This window comes from Silene latifolia, chromosome 3 (genome assembly GCF_048544455.1).
Source record: "Silene latifolia isolate original U9 population chromosome 3, ASM4854445v1, whole genome shotgun sequence".
Taxonomy (NCBI): Eukaryota; Viridiplantae; Streptophyta; class Magnoliopsida; order Caryophyllales; family Caryophyllaceae; genus Silene; species Silene latifolia.
Genome location: NC_133528.1, coordinates 133,197,759 through 133,217,939, shown reverse-complemented (window position 1 = coordinate 133,217,939; position 20,181 = coordinate 133,197,759). Strand labels below are relative to the sequence as shown.

Sequence of the window (20,181 nt, the reverse complement as noted above, 5' to 3'; positions counted from 1 at the left end):
CTTAAAGTCACTTAATTTAAGTTCACTTCAGATCCTATAAGTTCAGTTCAGTTTACATCAGATCCTATAAGTGCAATTCAGATCCTATAAGTTCAGTTCAGTCAGATCCTATAAGTTCAGTTAAGATCCTATAAGTTTAGTTCGATTCAGATTCTATAAGTTCAGTTCAGTTCAGATCGTATAAGTTCAGTTCGAATCATATAAGTTCGGATCCCATAAATTCAGTTTAGAAAAGTTATATACAGAGTATTATTTTTAAAAACCGACGCAAAAATATTTGACATTATTAATTATTCGATACATATATGCATTATTATTTTTAAAACAAAATTATCACTCTTCTCATTATTTTTTATTTTAGTGTAACCGTAGTATAGTGTATGAACAAACCAATGTATATAAAGCGGAAAAATCTTATTATCTTACCTTATGTTTTAGACTATATTTTCTTATCAGGGTTTTCTCTTGGCTGCTCACTAATTTATTGTAAAATTTTTGTTTAATTACGTTTTTTTATAATAATAATAATAATAATAATAATAATAATAATAATAATAATAATAAAAGTTGCGGTTATATAAAAAAAATTCAAAAAATAACAATAATAATAATATTAATATTAATAATAACAACAACAACAACAACAACAACAACAACAACAACAACAACAACAACAACAACAACAACAACAACAACAACAATAACAATAACAAATAACAATAAAAATAAGTGTTTTTTGATAACTACTAACTACTATAATCTTACTTTCGACAACTACTACCAAAGAAATTTTGGGTTAAAAACTACTACCATTTTAATTGGTTCGGATTGATAACACTACCTAATCCTAAAAACCCCAAAATTGCTTAATCTCAGTCGTTCATTTTGAATTTGCCTCTTAAGTTCCAAATTGTCTTCCTATTTTACCCTTTTCCTCCGTTTATATTCAATCATCATTCACTGCCATGAATGTTCTTCTTCCATTTCTTTTATTTTTCATTATAATTCCAATTCTCTCTCTTCCTTACTTTTCCTGGGTTATTTTTGTTGAATGTAACTGCAAATTATCAGGTAACACTTCTTCTTCTTCTTCTTCTTCTTTGTTTCCATTCCTATGTTTTGTTTCAATCCTTATGTTTGATTTATTGTTTATGTGTCAATTAAGAGTTAATTGTTTCAGTCCTTTGTTTCAATTTAGGTTTATTGTCTCACTCTTTTTTAATTGTGTCCTAGCAGAAATGTCAAAGGGGGTTATTGTTGGTAAATGCAAGTGTGGTGTTCCATTGGCATTGTTGAAGTCTTGGACTATTGATAATCCAGGGAGAAGATTTCTAACCTGCAAATCTTCAAACCCAACTACAAAAAATCAAGGTTGTGGATTTTTTAGGTGGTATGATGAAGAACAAGTTGAATGGCAGAGGGATGTAATCAATAACCTTGTATTGGAGAAGAAAGTTGTTCAGTGCGATTTGAAGATGCTTAAGTGTGAAAATACACATTTGCAGGATCAATGTGAAAAGCTTAAAGAAGCTAATGGCTCACTTAGAAAATTCAAGTGAGGTGGTGAAGAAAAAAAGAGGGGATTGTTAGGGTTAAATCTTGGTTGCCATTTAAATGGCTTATGTTTCTTTGTGTTGTAATAGTTTTTCTTAGTATAGTGCCAAAGCTTTGATTGTGTCAAAGCTTTTAGGATGAATGGATGAATTGTAAAGGCTTATTAGTATTGTGCCAAAGCTCAACACAGAAAGATGTAATGCTTGAGCAATTTTCAAATGTAACCCTATTAAGGCATCAATAAAGTGGCAGATTAAGACACAATCGTCGCTTCAAATTTAACACAACTTAGAAATTGTATTCAAAAGCTTCCAAATATTGTCTTACAGCAAAATGAACACACATTGTCTTGCAAAAACTTATAGATACCTTGTCTTACAAAAGGGAAAGATATATTGTCTTACACAAGTTATGAAATAGTAATGTTTTAATTGAAACCAACATCTTTAATCTTCAAATCCTAGCTTTCTCCTTGAATTTTGAGCTGGTGGAGCATTGCTTGCACTTGCTTGACTTTCTTGATGCTGAAAGTGTTGGCTAACACTGGGTCCAGAAATCCCTTGCACCACTGCTGCATCATGTTATTTCTTTGCTGCCTTTCTTGTTGCTGCTTCTCTAACCTTAATGCTCCATGCTGAGGTGCTAGTTGATCTGGTGATTTTCACAGTTTGCTTCTCTTCAGTCATTGGGGGGTTCTTACAAGTTTTAACATTATGTCCTATTCCCCCACATTTGCCACAAGCCCTGGTTTGCCTCAGTTTTTTGATGTCTTACTACTTTCCTCACCTGCTTCTTTTCTCCTTTTGTTGAGCTTTGGCCTACTAGGTAACTTCTTAAATGAAGGTGGAAGAGGGGCTACCTGTCCAACCTTCTCCCATTCCTAGTTGTAACACCCCCATACTCCAAGTGCCTTACCAGGACCACTCTGGTATAAGGATGCTACCATCTCGGTTACTCGAGGCAATGATAATCAAATAGACAATAACGAAACAACATTTAAATAGTAATACTTTAGCGAAAGGTTACAATCCGAAACCAAAACCAAAATACGAAATACGAATACAAGTTCTCAAAACCAACTGTCTACTGAGTTAACTGAAATGTTTATTAAACTACTAAGCTACAGCGGAAAACTTCTATCATCAGACGGTGGCACATCCCAGCTATCCCAAAGAACTCGACTCATACCGCTCAATAATCGCTCACCATCCCCGAATGGATCACTACGCTTTTAAAACATTAAACAGGGTCAGTACTAATCACACAATTTATATAAACCAACAATACAGTAAAACAAACAGCTCAATCGTCACAGATATTCTCCGATCTCCAAACCCAACTCCACAATCCTGACTACACACTAAAGTGTGTAGCCCTGCCAGAGTGCCCATCGCAACAGGTCACTCCTCGCCGCCAATGGGGGACCGCAGCCGTTCCCACCTAAGCCCCGCTCATCTCCATCGAGCGATAAACCCAAATCCATTAATGTGCACATCCCTTCTGTGGCGGGTTCCACAAAAGGCGAATCATGGGTGTGAAGCCACTCCCGCAAGTGACTCCACTCAGCCAGGGAAGCACCCCGAAGAACACAGATAGATACAATCAATCACAACTACTATCAAAGAACCAAATCCAAAGAATCGTCACAATACGAGTATGATAATATTCAACAACCACAAAACACCACAACACATTATGGGACTAATACTGAGTAGGAAACCCTACCTGGAAAGCACAACACAATCGACGATCTCACAAACCGATATCAAAACGCTTCCTCTACGAATCCTCCTCCTAACATACAAACATATAATCACTACCAATCATAAAATACAACAAAACCCCCAAATCCCAACACTAGGGTTTAACCAACTTTAATGAAATACTATAAAAACGGTACATAGATCTTACCCTCGACGCAAGGATTACAACGGTATAAAGAAAGGTAAAATCCGACCTTCCAAGCTCCGGGATTTGCCAACAATGCGATTGATGCGAAGAACGTAGTTTGATTTTTCTCTTTGAAAGTAATTAGGTTTTAAAATTGTTTAAAGAAAAGTGACGGAAGTTATTATATACTTAATCGGATTATTAACAAAACCCGACAAATCAACCCCCGTAAACCGGCTACTCGATCGAGTAGCTGAGGTACTCGATCGAGTGCCCCCTTACTCGATCGAGTATCTACGTTACTCGATCGAGTACCCAACAGGTCAGAAACTATTTTAAACTGCATCTCACCCTTACTCGACAGAGTAAGGCCTACTCGATAGAGTACTCAAAGACTCATAAATCCGTAGTATTACACTAGTAACCAGGCATAGCTCTTATGGCATATTTAAAACACCTGATATATGTGGCTTTTGTATAAGCCTCATCAACATAGTCCACCACTTCCTCTATTTCCTCATTAATGCACACAATGGCATGTGGACATGGCAAACCAGTGAGCTCCCAAGTCTTGCAAGAGCATGTTCTGTTACCCAAGTGAACTGCTTTTTGAACTCCCCTATGAGTTACCTCATACTCACCACTTATTGAATGGACATAAAGCTACACAACCTTGCCTTATTATCAGCCCACTTTAGGTACTTAGTCACAAATGGCATGACTGTTCCCTCATAGCCAACAACCCCAACTCTTTTGTCATAGTGCCTCTTCATAACATATCTTCTTATCCATTCCATTAGGGTTATTATAGGCTTATCTCTTGCTTCTTTCAAGACAGCATTGAAAGACTCACACATATTGTTCAATAAAAAGTTGGTCTTACTTGTGGTGGAGAAGGCATGTCTTGACCAATGCTTTGCAGGAATTGAGGCCAGGTATTCATGGGCTTTTGGGCTTAGAAATTTGATTCCCTCCAATTCCCTATTGAACTCTGCCAAGGAAGTGGATTTGGCAGCCTTCCAGAAGGGTTCCTTATAATCTGGGCCACTAAACTGTAGCTTGAAATTTGCCCAAATATGCCTTACACAAAATCTGATCTCATCCTTCGAAGTGACAGTATTGAAAGCCTCCACAAGACCCTGACATCAAATGACAGTACATGTTACAACCTTCAAAATGACATGTTATAACATATGAGAACAAATAAAAATAAGAATTGATTATTAACCTTTTTTCAATCAGACATTATTGTTAACCCTTGACCATCCTCCTTCTCTAAATCTTCCATAGGAAGGGCCAAAAACCAAGTCCAAGTAGCTCTATTTTCAACCTCTACAACAGCCCATGCAACTGGATATAGGTTGTTATTGGCATCCATGACAACTGCTACCAAACACATGCCTAGGTAAGCCCCTTTTAGATGGCATCCATCAATACCAATAAATGGTCTACAACCAGCCAGAAACCCAACCTTACAAGCCTTCAAACACACATACATTCTTTGGAAAAGTTGGGGTGGATTCTTAACACTGTCAACAACAACAATGGCTGTTGAGCCTGGGTTATACTTAATCTATGCAGCTGCAGACTCCCAAATTCTACCATATTCATCATCCTCATCACCATAAATCATTAATTTTGCTCTTGCCCTAGCTAACCAAACTTGTGAATAGCTGATATTTATCCTCATATCCCTATAAACACGCTTCACAAAAATACTTAACAACCAAGTAGGATTCTCCCTCCATTCCTCTAAATATTTTTCAGCTAAATATTGGGAGGACAATTTCTTATTGTATCCATTAGAAGAGCAAGAATGATTTAAATTCATTGTTCTAATAACAATATAATCTTTTGAACTCTTTTTAGTAACATAAATTCTAAATGGACACAAGAATTGTTTGCAAACACACCTGATCTTAGCCCTGATTTTATCCCACTCACACTTACATTTGTATCTGCAGTATGTTGTTAATTTTTTACTACCATTGTGTAAAAATTAGTAATCATACCTGTTCTCTATGACATGTACCCTTAAAGCTTGCCTTAATACCTCAACTGTAGAGAACTTCAAACCAACATCCAGCTGAACCTTTCTTTTCAAATCAGTGTCAGGGTTGAAAATATTGTATCCATCTCCCTCATCTTCTGAACCATTTAGACTTCTCAATTCATCAGATTCACCTTCCTCCTACTCTAGTTCTGCCACAAAATCTTTACCATTTCCCTTCTCTACTTCAACTTCAAACACATCCTTAGCTACCAAGTCTTCTTCATCTACCTCAAAATCTGAAACTTCAATGTCAAACTCTTCACTTACATCAAAATCTTCCTCCAACTGTTCTTCCTCTACTACACTCTTCCTCTTATTCTGTAATTCCTTCTTCTTTCCCTTTCTTTTCACTAATCTCACTGTTTTTTTTTGTACCCTTCTTATTCACACTTTTCTTTTTACCATTCTTAGACACTGTTGTCTTTTTACCTTTCCCCTTACCTAAAACAACTTCACCTACCACAGATCCACCCACCTCAGCCTCCACCTCAGTCTCAATAGATCCACCTTCAACAGTTTAAATTAACCTGGCACAGATCCACCCACCTCAGTCTCTTTGCCCTTCCCTTCTTGCACACCAACCTCTTTGCCCTTCCCCTGTTTTACACCGGCTCTTCTAATTGGTAATTTTGAAGGTGGCAGATTTGAAGGTGGCAAAATAGTCTACAATGGTTGTATGTTCAGGGGTTTACTCACCAAAGAGTCCTCAAAAGGAGTGGGTTGTTTATGTCTTGGGCTTTTTCTTAAGGGTGTTGTAGGAATGGGCTTCACTTTAGGCTTTGGCTTTGTGGCCTGCCCAATTTTTGAGGTTGTGGTATGACTACTGCTATTAGGAATTGAGACATTTGCAAAGGGTATAACTTTTGTGGTAACATAGAAAGTCTACTCTATTATCCTTATCCCTGGAGTTTAAAACATCAACCATATCCATATCACCAAGTACAATAGTCCTACCAAGACCCATAGTCAACCCATGCTTTCTGAACCATATAAACACACTTACATCATGCCCCGCTACCTTTTTTGCTTTAGTCACTACCATGTAATAACTCAGTTTGTTACTCCAAATATCACTAAGAAGTACAACTACTCCACCAGTATACTGACTTCTCCCATTAATATATTGAAAACGACTACCACAATGAAGCATGACATCAATTTTAAAAGGATTCTTCATCCTATATAGATAACACCCATTACAATAAATCAATCATACAAACTTTAAGATTAACTAATTAAGAAAGCTGTAAATTTCTATATCAATTTAAAATTCCAAAATTAGGGTTAAAGTAATACTCCTTGCTGCTTTTCAATAAACTATTAGGCACGACAATCAAAATCAATTTTAAATTGTTACCAATAACCCTAAATTTTATATAAACAACTAAAGAATAATAATAAAGTAAGTAAATTTCAGTAAACAAGAATAACGCGCCTGTAAAGGAAATATGCAAGTATCAAGGTGAAAAGGATCGATAATCTGGGTAAAAGGGTTAATAATTGTATGTGATTCAAATGAAGTATTTTTTTTTTTTTTGGAGTAGATTTGATGAAAAGTGAAGGTGATTTTTCCTCAAATTAAGATTCACCAGATGATAATTTGTGTTTGTGAGATGGGGTAAGATGAAGAGTGAGGTAAGTAATAGAGGGTTAGGTTAAATAAGCGGGCAAAATGGTCTCTTCACATCAACGTTTCGGTTTTTTTAGGATTAGGTAGTGTACTAGTGTTATCAACCCGAACCAATTAAAATGGCAGTAGTTTTTAGGGTTTTTTTGTCAAATACAACCTTTAAAAAACTTTTTTTTTCCAAACATCACCTTTAAAAAAAAGTTTGTGAAACACAACCTTTAATAAAAAAATTTTTGTTAAACACGACATTTTGGCTAGAGCTTGAACACTTGCAATGAGGTGACTTTCAGTCGATGTTTGGGATAGCAAACGAGGTCGGTTTGAGATGTTTTTAGACTCGTTGGAAAGGTGGGAGTATAAGCTTTCTAGACATTATCAATACGGTGGTGATAGGTGGACTTATGTGGGGTCTATTGCTGTGTAAAGTAAGGTTGGTCAATGAGTGAATTGGTGTTTTTCTGATTTGTTTGTATCTCCAATTCACTCCTTGACCAGCCTTACTTTACACACCAATAAACCCCACATAAGCCCACATATCACCACCGTATTGGTAATCCCTGGAAAGCTTGTACTACCACCTTTCTAAAAAGTCTAAGAACACCTCAAATCGAACTCGTTTGCTACCTCAAATATCGACTTAAAGTCATCCTATTGCAAGGTGGTTAAACTCTTGCCAAAATGTCGTGTTTTACAAAAAAAAAAAAAATTATTAAAGGTTGTGTTTTACAAAAAAAAAATTAAAGGTGGTGTTTGGAAAAAAAAAGTTTTTTAAAGGTTGTGTTTGACAAAAAAAACTCTAGTTTTTAACCCAAAATTTCTTTGGTAGTAGTTGTCAAAAGTAAGATTATAGTAGGTAGTAATTATCAAAAACACTAAAAATACAATAATAATAATAATAATAATAATAATAATATTTAAGTTAAATTAATTTAAGTTAATTTCAATTCGGATAGTGTAAGTTCAGTTTAGATCGTATAAGTTTAGTTCAGATCCAATAAGTTCAGTTCAGTTCAGATCCTATAAGTGCAGTTCAGTTTAGATCCTATAAGATTTGTTCAGATTCTATAAGTTCAATTCAGTTCAGTTCATATCCTATAAATTTAGTTCAAATCCGTTTTAGTCCAAAAGAAGAGGTAGTGCATTGTAGTCTAAAGAGTGCGAACTGCGAAGTAAGGTTGCCGATGAAAGTGAAGAAAGACTTGAAAGTTAAGCATGCTTTCAAAATGAGCCACAACTCTGAAATTATTTTACTAAACAAATAACCAATTTACATGCATGCTTCCTAAATGTAATAAAAGACATAGTGCGTATTTACACCCATCATTTACATTTGACACTAACTAGCTTAGGGTTTTGTGCATCTTGTTCAAGAAACAATATTAAAGTTGTTCATCATTTGCATAAAGTCACGATCATTATTATCACTTTCAACAAATCAATTTTTAATCTTTTTATTTATTATTGCCTAATTATTAATTAGTTTACATCATCACTTGCCGTCCAGATGGATGAGAACATTGTTTTTTGACATCATTATTACCACAAATTCTACTCTAACACTGCCGCAGGTGCGACCAAAAAATAAATAATAATTTTACGAATACTTTTATTGCTATAATAAAATGATTATTTTTATAAAAGTGGTCACTTTTTAATATAAAATGATTACTACTCATTAAAAGTGTCACTTTTTGTCAATTACATGAATAAGACGGTCGTACCCAAAATTGCTGCATTATTACTAGGGAGACACTACTACAAAAAATGTATAAGAAACCGGTTATAAATGGCCTAAGAAACCGGGTTATAACCGGTCTATATCTCACAGGTGTCTTAGCCTAAGAGACCGGTTAACAAGCCGGTTTCTTTGTTAATTCTTAGGAGTCCTGTTATAGAAAATAACCGGTCTCTTTGCTTTGTATGTAGAAGACCAGTCACTACCAATAACTGGTCTATTTTCTTTGAATTTAAAAGACCACATGTCGGTTAAAACCGGTCTCTTTTATTAACATTAGAGACCAGTTTTTCAACGGAACAGGTCTCTTTAGCTTTCACCTAATTAAGAAAACCGCCTTGCTTGCTATACACTGATTTCACTATTGTCATTATCATGCTACATACACAAATATGCCCATTGATACATTGTTTCACCTGCAACTTATTATTGTTGTTCTGAGACAATAATAATATTAATAATGCTCATCTATTAATTTATACCATCAACAAAAAAATTCAATACATATCACCCAAATATCCCAATCATTACTACTCCAAAACTACAATTCCTTTTGATGTTCTAAAAAATAAAGCCTCCCTTCTAAAAAAATTATCAACTACAAAGGAAGTCAAAGAAAACTCGAGGTGAAAAAGAGAAGTTCTAACAATGACTACAATCCAATTAAGCTTTCACCAACATCCATATATTATGATCGCCTTTCATCGTCTTCAATCTTTTCATCTTCACCGCATAACCAACTACAAATGAACAATCTCAAAATTAGCTACCAAACTGATAACTTGACAAACAAAAACATTATTCAGCAATTAAAAGTCGTACTTGTTATAAATCAGTACAAATCTCACAATTATTCAAAAATAGAAATGTATAATGATGGCATCAAGATGATTACCATAATCACAGCATATATGATGAATCAAGGCCTTTCACGCATGAGATGTAGGCAATACATACAAAAGAATCGATTCGCTGATTGATGCTGGCAAAGTGTTTCATACGCACTTGAAATTTATGTATTCTTTATGTGGCAGTAAGCCATAACATGCTCATGTCCCTTCTCTAACCAATTTTAATATTCAAAAGTAACATCTCAGACGGGTAAAAAAGCAATCGCTATCTTTGACAACTCAAATTTGAGTTGTAGCAACATTCCAATAACTAAACAAGTCATCTTGCACATCCAATATTGCAATTTAGCCTACCATATACTACACATCTCATCCTAGTTTAAATTATGATATAGATTATCTAAAGTAATTTGTTATGCTACTCTAGATCAAACTACCATATACTACACATCTCGTCCTAGTTTAAATTCTGAAACCGCAATTGACAACCTATAAACCATTATTTTTGTGAGTGGATATAAGCTTTCATTAAAAAATCAGCCGTATTAAAATTCGTTTTGACCATTACCAGCCATTATCCCATTACAATCAAGCAAATCAACAGAAATTACTCTGCAACCCGATCAAATTTTGCTTCAACTTTTGAACAACTGATCAATGACTAAGAAACAATTAAGCAGTATTGCAAAAATAATTCTACACATACTACACCGCACACAATAATATATACACCTTAAAAGGACTTGAAATTTAAATAGTTTAGCGGAGATGAAATCAATTAACCTTTTAAATTGAATTTGAACAAACAAAAATAGGATCGGAAATAATTAATCAAAATCAGTAATTTCACCAATTGTTTATGAGCAGTAAACTGACTATATATACTCACACACAAATTCAAACTTCAAAGTAGCAAGAATAATTGTGATTCACATAGAGAAGAAAACAATCAAACCTAAGAGAGGTAGATGTGCGATGGCGTCGAGATCGCTACGGTCATCGCTGGTGATTCAAGTAGGAGACGAATAGACGATCGAGAAATACTTCAATGGTGATGCAGACTTGGCGGTGTGAGTAGCTAAACTGACGGCCGAAGAAAACAACGGCGGCACTAAAGCAGTTGTGTTTTCCTTCTTTGTTTTTTTTTATTTTGGAAGTGGTGGAGATGTTTTTAGGGCTTAATTAATAATTAATACGTATATCAAAAAAGTTAAGAGACCGGGTTTAGTGGGAACAGGTTTGTTATTCCCGATTCTATGAGACCGGTTCTTTCAGATCAATGGTTTCTTATATTAAGAGACCGGTTTAAAAACAAAATCGGTTTATTATTTCCAAATCTATGAGACCGGTTTTAAAAAATTAACGGTTTCTAATATTAAGAGACCAGTTAGAAAACCAAACCGGTTTGTCATTAGTAGTTCCTTTGGCCATTTTTGTAGTAGTGAGATTAGGAGCTGAAGTAGTAAGGCCCTTTTCTTTTGAACTTAAAGTCACTTAATTTAAGTGCACTCCAGATCCTATAAGTTTAGTTCAGTTCAGTTCAGATCCAATAAGTTCAGTTCAGATCCTATAATTTCAGTTCAGTTCAGTTTAGATCTTATAAGTTCAGTTTAAATCCCATAAGTTCAATTTAGTTCAGTTCAGATCCTATACATTACTTAATTGAAGTTCACTTCAGATCCTATAAGTTTAGTTCAGTTCAGTTCAGATCATATAAGTTTAGTTCAGATCCTATAAGTTCAGTTCAGATCAGATCTTATAAGTTCAGTTCAGTTTAGATCTTATAAGTTCAGTTCAGGTCCTATAAGTCCAGTTCAGTTCACTTCAGATCTTATAAGTTCAGTTCAGATCTTAAAAGTTTAGTTCAAATCCTATAAGTTCAGTTCAGTTCAGTTCAGATCCTATAAGCTCAGTTTAGTTTAAATCAGTTTCATTCCAAAAGAACAGGGCCTAATTCATCCAGGAATAATATATTTGATTGATTTAATGGAGTTCATATAGTGGAGCTACGTGTAGGGTTCGTAGGGAAGGTCGTTAAAAACAATAATAATATAAATTGTTTTTTAATACAAATATAATTTTTCTGTCTCACTATTTTTTTTAATTCGCTCTAAAAAATTTCAATCTGAATTTAGCTCTTTTAAGACCAAATATTGGTTTTGCTAATCAGTTTGTGGAATGGAGACATATAACGATTTGTAATAAAGTTATACCAAGTATTTTCTTTTTTATTTTTGGCTAGAAAGAACAATAAATAAAATAGTCCAACGATGCATTTGGTCTAAAATACAATTATATAGTATTCCCTAATGTATAGTTTTCCTCGTTTGAGATGTCGTTGGACTAAGTTATTTGCCCGTAATTGTAAAAGTGGACCTAAAAGTTAGCGCCTTACTCCGTAATACTTATATCAGTCTGACAATGCCACCAAATATTTAGACCAAACGCAGCTAGCTAGACAACATTTTAAATCAACAATCGACGTGCTTACTAAAACTGTTACTAAAATGGACCATTCACAGTGCACGCTAGTTCATTTCTCCCGTAATTTGGAGCTATTGAAAATACAAGTAATATCATGTACACTATATTATAGAGTACTCTATAATACTCGTATATCAAACATTATAGAGTACTCTATAATACTCGTATATCAAACGGCAGTAGTACTCCGTATATTATAACTATCCTCGATCTCCGTATATTATAACTATCCTCGATCTAATGTATCCATTATTAATACTCCGTATCACAAGTGATAACTATTAATCGTGACAGGGGAGTACAAATCTCCCATTTACACATGGGCTATAAATGAACAATATAATGATAACTATTGATCGGGACAAGGGAAGTACAAATCAACGAGACTCTAATCATAAAATCCTGACTCAAATTGCCCACCTTATTTGAAAGAGTTCATGGAGATGAAACCCTCCATTGATGAAGATCAATCAAACTTGAAGAATGAATGGGTTGTAACTGAATTGTAACAGATTAGAGAGAGAAAGAATTGTTGAGAGAGTAGGTAAATAAAATTTGGGAATTGTATTAATGAATCTAAATAATTACAGCTGTACATGGTGTTATATACAAATGAGTAAGGTTGACTTGGGTCGTATCACCACGAATTTTTAGCTCAAATTTGGCCAGGGTCGTATCACCACGAATTTTGGCTTACGTATAGTTGAAATTTTGCAGGATGCGTTTGGCTTGAAATTTTCAAGTTGGACTTGCTACGCGGACAAAGGTGATTTTGTCCTCTTTACTTGGACGAAATGAAAATGAAAACATTAAGTAGCATTTTTGGCCAATTTGTCACTGCCTTTCACTCAGGGGCGAATCCAGGATCTAAAATATGGGGTAGCGAAGTTGTTGTACAAAATAAATCTGCTAAAAGACGGGTAAAATTAAGAAAATGGATTTTTATCAAATGGCTTGTGTTTTTATCCATAAATTCCATATTAATCATATTTTTCATTTTGAGGATCCGATAAAAAATTTTGCAGCTATGACTATGGTGTGTTGATTATTTCTCACGTCTTAGGATGTTACCACTTCTAACAAAATATTTTGCGTGAATAAGTTGTTTGACCATCAAGTATAACTAACATACGAGATTTCATTTAATATGATTGTATTATATCATTGTCAAATTTTGTATGTTTTCAAATGCATTTAACAAACTGATTTTTTTTTTGTCATATTTTCACTTTAAAAGTTAAAAAGAAACACAAAATCATGGGAAAAAGAAATGAACTAGGAAAAAGATATACATCAAACTTATAAAATGAAAAGCGATCAAAATAAATGTGAAAGAAGTAAATTAGGAATAAATGTTAAAGAAGTAAATTAGTGAAATTAGGAGAAAGAAAAATAAATAAACAACTAAATATATTAAAAGTCGAGTGGCAAGACAAGCATAGATTAAGCTAGATAAGTAAATTAGGAATAAATGTTAAAGAAATAAATTTGTGAAATTTGGAGAAAGAAAAATAAATAAGCTAGATAAAACAAAACATTTAAAAAAAAACGCTGCTACCAGGAGTCGAACACCTATGCTCTTGGAAGTTAGATTGAAGCCTTAACCACTACACCCAATCAGATTGATATGAACAACATGGTCTTGTTATTTATTTATTATTTATTAACTGTGAGACGGGGTAGCAGAATATCTTCTTCTTCATTAATTTTTCTGGGTTTGGGGTAGCAGGGGCTACCCTTTGCTACTCTTTAGCTTCGCCCCTGCTTTCACTTTTTTACCAATTTGGTATTAGTTTGTCCCCTTTAATTCAACCTAAAACCCAATTTGGCATTTGTCATTGCCAAGTCTAATCCATATGAATGACAAACTAAAAAGACACACATCAAACTAAAACTCCAAAACTAGAACCCCATAAAAACCAAAGAAAACGAGACAATAGACAAAATACAAGAATATGACAGACTGACAGTTACGCATTTATGCCTACTATTTCGGGTGCTAAATTTTACTGTTATGTAACACTCCAACTTTTTACTACCTACGAAATGAAAAGTCGAAAAATAGGAATGTGATGACAGATTAATTTAACAATGGCCCGCATTTCGGTAAAATACGCGTGGTGGTACATTCTCTGCACAAGTGCGGCGTTGTATTCACTGCTCACTAATTACTGCAATCAACTTTCTGTGCTGCTACATACTCTGGGTGGTTTATGAACTGTACATTTTTGTTTACTGTCACTGTAGTCAACTACGTTTGGTCTTGTTTATGCCCCACATTTACCTCGGTGCTTGCTCTTTTGGTCCCTCCTTCCATCCTTTTCTACTTTTTTTTACCAGTTTTCTTGTTTCACCTATTTCAAAGCCAATTAGTCTTGCTGAATACGGGTTGGAGCAAGTAACGGATAATGCCACTCACAAAACGAATAGGGGGGACAAGGTGTGGCACCCCCATGTACTTCCATCTCTCCTCTATTTGGTCATTTGTGAGAAAAAATGGTATCCGTCACTTCAAAGTGACGGATACGTGCCGTCACAAATGAGATTTTGTGTTTCAAAGCCGGCTTATTGATTTTTATTTTTATTTTAATTCCTGCGTGATATGGTTAAAAAAAATATTTTTTCAAAATGCGATTACAAAAAAAAAAAAAAAACAATTTAGCTAACACAAATTCTTGTTTAAAACCATAATATTCGTCAATTTTAAAACGGATCACAAACGACTCAAGTATGGTAGATGAGATAAAAATATTATGCCTAGGACTAACAAACGATTTATATATACACAAATTCTCATTATAGACGGGCACTGTCCGTCTATAATGAAAGACGGAGTCAAATACAATACCACTTTTCTAACAGGACAAACAACAAGTGTGAACATATTTGACCTAGGGCTGTTTTTTTTCCTAAGATGAATATTGTCGTTTTAAGAGAGACATAATATTTAGCAAGTTAGGTCGGAAATAAAAGTATTTCTCATTACAGGGTTTATTTATGTAAGATCTTGCCCAAGTAAGGTCAATTGCTAGGTCATGACCTTACTTGGTCACACTAATCACCATTTAACTAGAAAATTATGGTGACCTTTGGGGAGAAGAAGTCAATTTGTAACCTTTGGTGGAGCAAGTTGACCCAACTCATGACCTTATATGTGGAGATATGTGATTGGTTGACAATATTAATAATTAATAAAAAAATATATATATGAAAATGTGATATAATGTGGAGAGATGCATGTAATTGGTTAGAAAGTGAAAAATGATTGGGTTGATGACCTAGGTCGTGACCTTCTGCTTGGGAGGGTGAAAGTAGGTCAAAATAAATAAATTGGAATTAAGAGTAAAATTGGGTCGCGACCTAATTAGCGCGACTTCTGCTTGGGGATGGTCTAATGAACCTGCACCTAGAGGCGGTTTTGCATTAATTGAATACAATGTTAGATCAAGTTAAGACTTTTTTTTAATGCGGACTGTCATTGCGAGTGGCGATTTTAGTGCCTAAACATTCAGTCAATCGCCACCAGCCCGCTCATAGTTACAGTTTTAAGATGGGTATTATTCCCTTTTTGAAATTAACTGGCCTGAAAACTGACACCAGAAGTGACGGTTAACTTCCACTTCCTAATCCAAAAACGAATCATACATGAATAACAAAATGGTAAAAATTTTCGATCATTATAAATGATACTAGTATTTAAATCGTGAAATTAACCTACATAATTAGTTATTTGAGGTAGTATAACAATTACATCGTCAATCATTATACATGATACTTCCCCCTGTTTTGTGGAACTGAAACATTCCATTGAAATATTTCTCATATATAATAAAACAATGTTGGCATTCAAGGAATAAGACGGATTAGTATCCTAACTCTGAAAAAAAAAACATTTACCTAAACACAAATTATTGAATAAGCTCCTTTTACACCGAGATGGTTCTTTTATTAATTAAAACTCATTTCTTTACTATTAATTAATGAATAATTTTATATATAAATTAACCGTCTTACACTATAAAACAGTCTCAAACTACAAATTGTTATTGAACTAGTATAGACCCCGTGCAATGTAAGCACGGTATCTATAGAATTTCATTTATTTTTCATGTTTCTAGCAACTCATTGTATTTTGATTAGAGAAATAAAAATTTAAATCGTAATAAGTAATGAAATGAGTATTTTCTGAAAGCTTTTTTTTTGTTTTTTTATCGAGAAATTAATGATGTTAATTTACAAATATTTACTAATAACATATTTTTTAGCCGTAACTTTTTATCATAAAAAGTCAATAAATTTTTAACAAATATTTACTAATAACATATTTTTTAGCAGCAACTTTTTATCATAAAATGTCAATAAATTTTTAACAAATATTTACTAATAACATATTTTTTAGCAGCAACTTTTTATCATAAAAAGTCAATGAATTTTTATCGTAAAGTTCTTTAAAAAAAAAGGGATTTTTTTTATCATAGAATGATCGGAGATAAATTTCTGCATAATGTGAAATATTGAAAGTTATAAATATTTAAACACAAAAGATTATGTACATTTATAACCTATCATGTCCATACATATAATATATGTTAAAAATACCAAGCACTATTTTAGGAAATATGTTTTAGGCGGGAAAAGTTGGAGTTCCGCCTATTCATTTAGTAAATAGGGGATGTGCATATTCCACCAAAATAAACCAATGAAAGAATAGTTGTCATTACTTATTAGTTATTACGATAGTACTTAAAGTAGTTCAAACATTTCCATTAGTTGAAAAATTGAACCACCCTTAATTAAAGCTTTAAACACATTTACTGACATAGTCCATTACACAAACAAAACCAATAAATACTCCTAAAATATAAATCTGACATACAAAAAAAAAAGCTAAAATAATTTAATTCCATTTGGCCCACTCTTTAAAAACCCCTTAACTCTTCCCGCTTATCTTCCACACCAACATACCCAACTCTTTAAGGACACTTAGAAAGACACCTGAAAACCATACCTAAATTAGTAAACCATCAAATATTACTCCATTCTATTTAAACCTTAAAGCTTACTTATTCTTACCATATCTATCAAAACGGGTCTTCCTTTGTGGATGCTTGGCCTGGCCGCTCAACAGCTGCGTGCCGATATGAATCGCTTGCTCGGCCTTCTCTTCCACCAAGTATGTTTTAATTTTCTTATACGATTTTGTAAAATGTTCAAATTCTGTTAGCATCAAATAGTAATATTAGTATTAGTATTCCGTATTATTTTTGCGCCTCATTTTCGATAGAATGATGTAAATTTATGTTGTAATTTATGAATGTGAAAATGTGTAGGGGGTGTTGGATGAACAATTCTTACAACTACAACAACTAGAGGATGAGAGCTCTCCAAATTTCGTGTCCGAGGTTGTCAACATTTACTTCCATGAATCCGAGAAGCTCCTTCGCAATCTCCGAGCATACTTGTAATTTATACTACTCTTTATCTCTCAAGTTAATACCAACCTTTTGATTTATAATTTTAAAGTAACCTAGCTAGTTGATTAAAAGTCATTTTAATTATTGAATTCTTGATTAGGGTTTTGTTGAATTTAAAACCAAGGTTGATCATTATGTATAAATCTTTATTTCTAAATGATTTGCCCAATTATTGATTAATAGTGGTCTCAACCTAGCTATTAATTTACATTTTACAATTGTCATGATTGTTTAAATATTCTCTTGAATATTGAGAAAAAATACATAGATTTCCTAATTATTACATACTCCATAATTTAAAAACTAATATTTCGTAATGATTTTCATATAATGTATTGTCGTTTTATCTAATTTTAGGTATTAAGAGTACGACTTTTTATAAGTAATAATTTCGTGTCATTTCAAATTAAATTAAAAGAGTACGTTAAACCGCTAACTCTCGTTATCAAGACATTAAACCATTGTTCTCTCAAACTCATAAGATATCAAAATATTAGCAAGGGGGGTCATAATGCAATTCCAATGGTCCATCTTACTCTTCCAAGACATTTATAGATTATACGACTAAATGCAAAAAAATTAAATCCATTTAATTAGCTCATAAATTTAAATCCATTTTTTTATTTTTTTTTTATAGTAATCACAAATTTTTTCATGAAATTTTACGAAGGTTTGACTTTTATTAGTAGTGTTATTAATTAAAATTGTGTGACATGAACATGAAGGATGGATAGGGAGTTTTCGGACTACAAGAAGATAGGAATGCATTTGAATCAGTTCATGGGGAGCAGTTCGAGCATTGGTGCTAAAAGGGTCAGAAATGTTTGCGTTGCCTTTCGTGCTGCTTCTGACCAAAATAACCGTGCTGGGTAATTTTCCTTTCTTATTCATTGCTTTACCAAAATACCGAAATACGAGTATCAACTAATCGGTTTTTTCTAATATGTGACCTTGAGATATAAGACGGCTTTTTAATTCGTTAAATACTCATATACTCCGTACATATCAATCAATGGGGTATCTAACATACAAAAGAAACATTATGTAGTAACGTGTAGTATACAACAGTCTTATATAATAGCTACTGCGGAAATGGATATATATCGCAATAGTGACTCAAACAATACTTAATCTCTATTATTTAAATTTTTTACTCATGCTTGTATTATTGTTTGCGACTTTTAAGGCCATACCTCTATTACTTTTAACATCCGCATGAACTAGGTATTATAAAGTTATAATATGTCAGTAGTTAATTAAGTAGTAGCACGATTATTAATCCTATAATTTGTTTGTCTTATCTTAATTATGTAGGTGTTTGAGGGCATTAGAGCTTTTGGAGCATGAGTATTGCTACCTTAAGAACAAATTGCACGAGTTTTTCCAAGTAAGTCGTCCTCCCCGGACTCCATGTATTTATTTAATAGAAGTATTTGCAATGAAAAAATCCCAAATAAGACCTTTTTTAAGAGTTTCATTCCATATTACTCCCTACTAACATATTGGAAAAAAAATACCTTTTTTAAAATATGAAATTGAACGGATACTTGGATCAAATGACCAGGAAATTTTAAATTTTATTGTAATAAAAATATCAAATAACTATAAATATATTTTTGTCCACTTGACTGCATGTTTTCATAATAATACTCATTTCATTTTTCTATTTTTTCTTCCAATTTGACTGCATGTTTTCAATGCGCTATAATTTGTAAAAGTTGTGTTACTATAAGTTGCAGTCGATTTTTCTCCTTACATAACTTAAACTATAAAATACTCGATTGGCTTTATATGTATGTTTTGATAATTTTCATTTGATTTTTTTTAATTGTGTTAATTTGTGTAATTAATTAAATGAAAATGCAGATAGAGCAACAAAGAGTACTTGCAGCAGGAGTGAGATATCCAGTGCAACACAATTGAAGTATCAACAACATTAGTTTCGTCGAAAATTTTATTAGCTCCTTGAGGGTTTCAGAAATAGGGTTCGTGATGATCAAAGAAATAAATGCGTTAAAGAAATTATGTAGGCAAATAATAATGATACAACATATTTGTATTATTATTATTATTATTATTAGTATTAGTATTAGTATTATTATTATTATGTTACTACTCCGTATTATTAAGCATTTAAGTGTTATGATGATGTGTAGAGCAGAAATGCCATGCATGGAAGTTTTTAATGAAAGATCAGTAATTGTGAGTTTAAATGTTTGTCGCAGATGGGAGTTATTTACATAATGAATGGGCAGTTAATTTTATATGACTGATTGTTTTGTATGTTTCAGATCTTTGATCAAATCAGAATCCCACTAAAAATAAATACTGCACTGTCTTCTCATATCTTACCGTTACCAATTTTTTTTTTTTTTAGATAGAAGGAACTTGAATTAAAAGAAAATAAAGTAGTTAGAGTACATCATGGGGGCGGGTCAGGGGAAAGAGGCGCGGAGGCCAAAACAAAGTCACTAGTACAAAGATCAACAACAAAGGAGGGGGCATGAGCC

The 20,181-nt window shown here is 33.3% G+C and overlaps 2 protein-coding genes and 1 long non-coding RNA gene across 3 annotated transcripts; 1 reads left to right on the top strand and 2 right to left on the bottom strand.

Moving 5' to 3' along the window:
• Positions 1-4,088: 4,088 nt before the first annotated feature.
• Positions 4,089-4,942, bottom strand: LOC141649722 (uncharacterized). The gene is made up of 2 exons (XM_074458404.1): positions 4,775-4,942; positions 4,089-4,583 (listed from the first exon to the last, which is right to left on the bottom strand). Exons 1-2 carry the CDS (start codon positions 4,940-4,942, stop codon positions 4,089-4,091), a joined length of 663 nt encoding a protein of 220 aa, XP_074314505.1.
• A 4,369-nt stretch (positions 4,943-9,311) lies between these two features.
• Positions 9,312-11,050, bottom strand: LOC141646308 (uncharacterized). Its single transcript, XR_012545492.1, has 2 exons — positions 10,669-11,050; positions 9,312-9,602 (listed from the first exon to the last, which is right to left on the bottom strand). It is a non-coding gene; the product is annotated as an uncharacterized LOC141646308 (long non-coding RNA).
• A 6,079-nt stretch (positions 11,051-17,129) lies between these two features.
• On the top strand, positions 17,130-19,884 carry LOC141646306 (pseudo histidine-containing phosphotransfer protein 6). Its single transcript, XM_074454245.1, has 5 exons — positions 17,130-17,370; positions 17,528-17,658; positions 18,397-18,540; positions 18,986-19,058; positions 19,538-19,884. The coding sequence occupies exons 1-5, from the start codon at positions 17,302-17,304 to the stop codon at positions 19,592-19,594; spliced, it is 474 nt and encodes a 157-aa protein (XP_074310346.1). The 5' UTR covers positions 17,130-17,301; the 3' UTR covers positions 19,595-19,884.
• The last annotated feature ends 297 nt before the right edge of the window (positions 19,885-20,181 follow it).